Source organism: Rhinolophus sinicus, chromosome 9 (genome assembly GCF_057876585.1).
Source record: "Rhinolophus sinicus isolate RSI-liver-muscle chromosome 9, RSI-T2T, whole genome shotgun sequence".
Taxonomy (NCBI): domain Eukaryota; kingdom Metazoa; phylum Chordata; class Mammalia; order Chiroptera; family Rhinolophidae; genus Rhinolophus; species Rhinolophus sinicus.
In genome coordinates this window covers 16066311-16068174 of record NC_142509.1, presented here as the reverse complement: position 1 = coordinate 16068174, position 1864 = coordinate 16066311, and the positions used below count along the sequence as shown (strand labels likewise).

General features: G+C 42.8%; 1 protein-coding gene across 1 annotated transcript; it reads right to left on the bottom strand.

Annotated features, from left to right (window-relative positions):
• Window positions 1-300: 300 nt before the first annotated feature.
• LOC109433871 (olfactory receptor 8B12-like) lies at window positions 301-1236 on the bottom strand. Its single transcript, XM_019710401.3, has one exon. It carries the CDS (start codon window positions 1234-1236, stop codon window positions 301-303), a length of 936 nt encoding a protein of 311 aa, XP_019565960.3.
• Window positions 1237-1864: the final 628 nt, after the last annotated feature.

Here is a 1864-nt window from a genome sequence, read left to right as displayed (position 1 = left end):
GCAACCTACAAAATATTTATGAGTCTCCAATGTGTAATGTGTTATGTGAGGGGCTGGATTAAATGATTTCTTAGGTCTACTCAAGAGTAATCCTCTTTGACTGTGGAAACTATTTTCATAAAACAAAGAATGATCAGAATAGTTAGGGTGGAGTAAGGAGGAGAGGGAATACACATACTTAAGAACAAGTTAAAATTTTTCTTTCAAGTATAGGAGAGCAGGTACTGGCGTTTGTTTCCCTCATTGAAAAAATAATAAAAGAAATAATAAAAGAAATTGGATCTCCTTTCTCAATCATTTTCAAGAGAGCATCTTTCTGCTCAAGGTTTTCTTCAGGGCCACTTTGACATCCTTATTCCTCAGGCTATAAATTAATGGGTTTAACATGGGCACCACAGCAGTATAGAATATGGAGGACAATTTTCCCTGGTCAAGGGGTAAAATAGAAGGTGGTTTGAGGTACATAAAAGCTCCTGACCCAAAGAAAAGAGACACGACAATTATATGGGAACTGCAGGTACTGAAAGCTTTGGATTTGCCTTCAGTAGAACTAATGTGGAGAGTGCTAGAAAGAATGAAACTGTAAGAGGTGAAAATGGTCACAGTGGGCACCCCAATGCCAATGGTCACAACAACAAAGACCACCAGCAAATTGACGTAAGAGCTGTTGCAGGAGAGCTCAAGGAGGGGAAGGATGTCACACATATAATGATTGACACGGTTGTTGGCACAAAAGGTCAGAGACATTATGTTTCCTGTATGAACCACAGCCCCTAACACTCCCATCCCATAGACACCCAACAAAAGGAGTAAACACACCTGAGAAGACATGGTGACCGTGTACAACAGTGGCTTACAGATGGCAACATAGTGGTCATATGCCATGGCTGACAGGATACAGCATTCAGAAACGACAAAGAAGCAGTAGAAAAAAAACTGAGTCATACACCCTGAATAGGAAATGATGTTCGTTTTTGAGACAAAACCCATTAGCATTTTAGGGGTAAGAGTAGTGGAATAACTGAAATCTATGAAGGACAAGTTGAAGAGGAAAAAGTACATGGGAATATGAAGGTGAGAGTTCAGTCCAATCAGGGTTATCAAGCCCAGGTTCCCCACCACAGTGAGCGCGTAGAAAGCTAGAAACAGGAAGAAGAGGGGAATCTGCAGTTCTGGCTGGTCTGTTAGGCCTGCGAGGATAAACTCTGTCACAGAGGAGGCGTTATCGGAAACCATTCCTCCTTGGGGGGGGTCTGTGAGGGAAAAAGAAGAGACTTGCTCAGAGATAAGGAGGGGGAAAAACTCCATTCTTGAGAATGGTATTTGAACAGAAGAGTTTTTTAATTTAAAGAACATAGCGTTTCCTTGTACATGCATCTCTGTCTTTATGGTCCCCGAGTGCCTTGAACCATCCTAATAACTGTGGGTGAAATTTGCCTCCTGAGCAAGGTCTGGTCCAACTGAGGAGAGAATCCAGGAAGCTCAGCTGGGGATGACTCTGCAACCTGACTGTGGCCTTCTTCTGTTACTTCCTTCCCTCCATCGCCCTCCATCAAGTTTGTAAGGCCTAGGGCTCTTCTCTGGAATGTTCTTGAAAGGCGGAAGCCATTTGACCCTGCCTAGACCTTCCACCTTTTGTCAATGCTAGTCAGAGCAGGAAGATGAGGTCCTTTTGCTCAGCATGTTTAGCTGGAAGGGCTGTGGAATTATTATGTGAAAAGAATGCTGGAGTAATAAACATTTTGATAGTTGCCAGATGGGAGAGGGGTTTGGAGGATGGTTAAAAGGGGGGAGGGATCAAGAAGTACAAACTGCCAGTTACAAAAACAGGGAGATGTAAAATATAGCATAGGGAATATAGTCA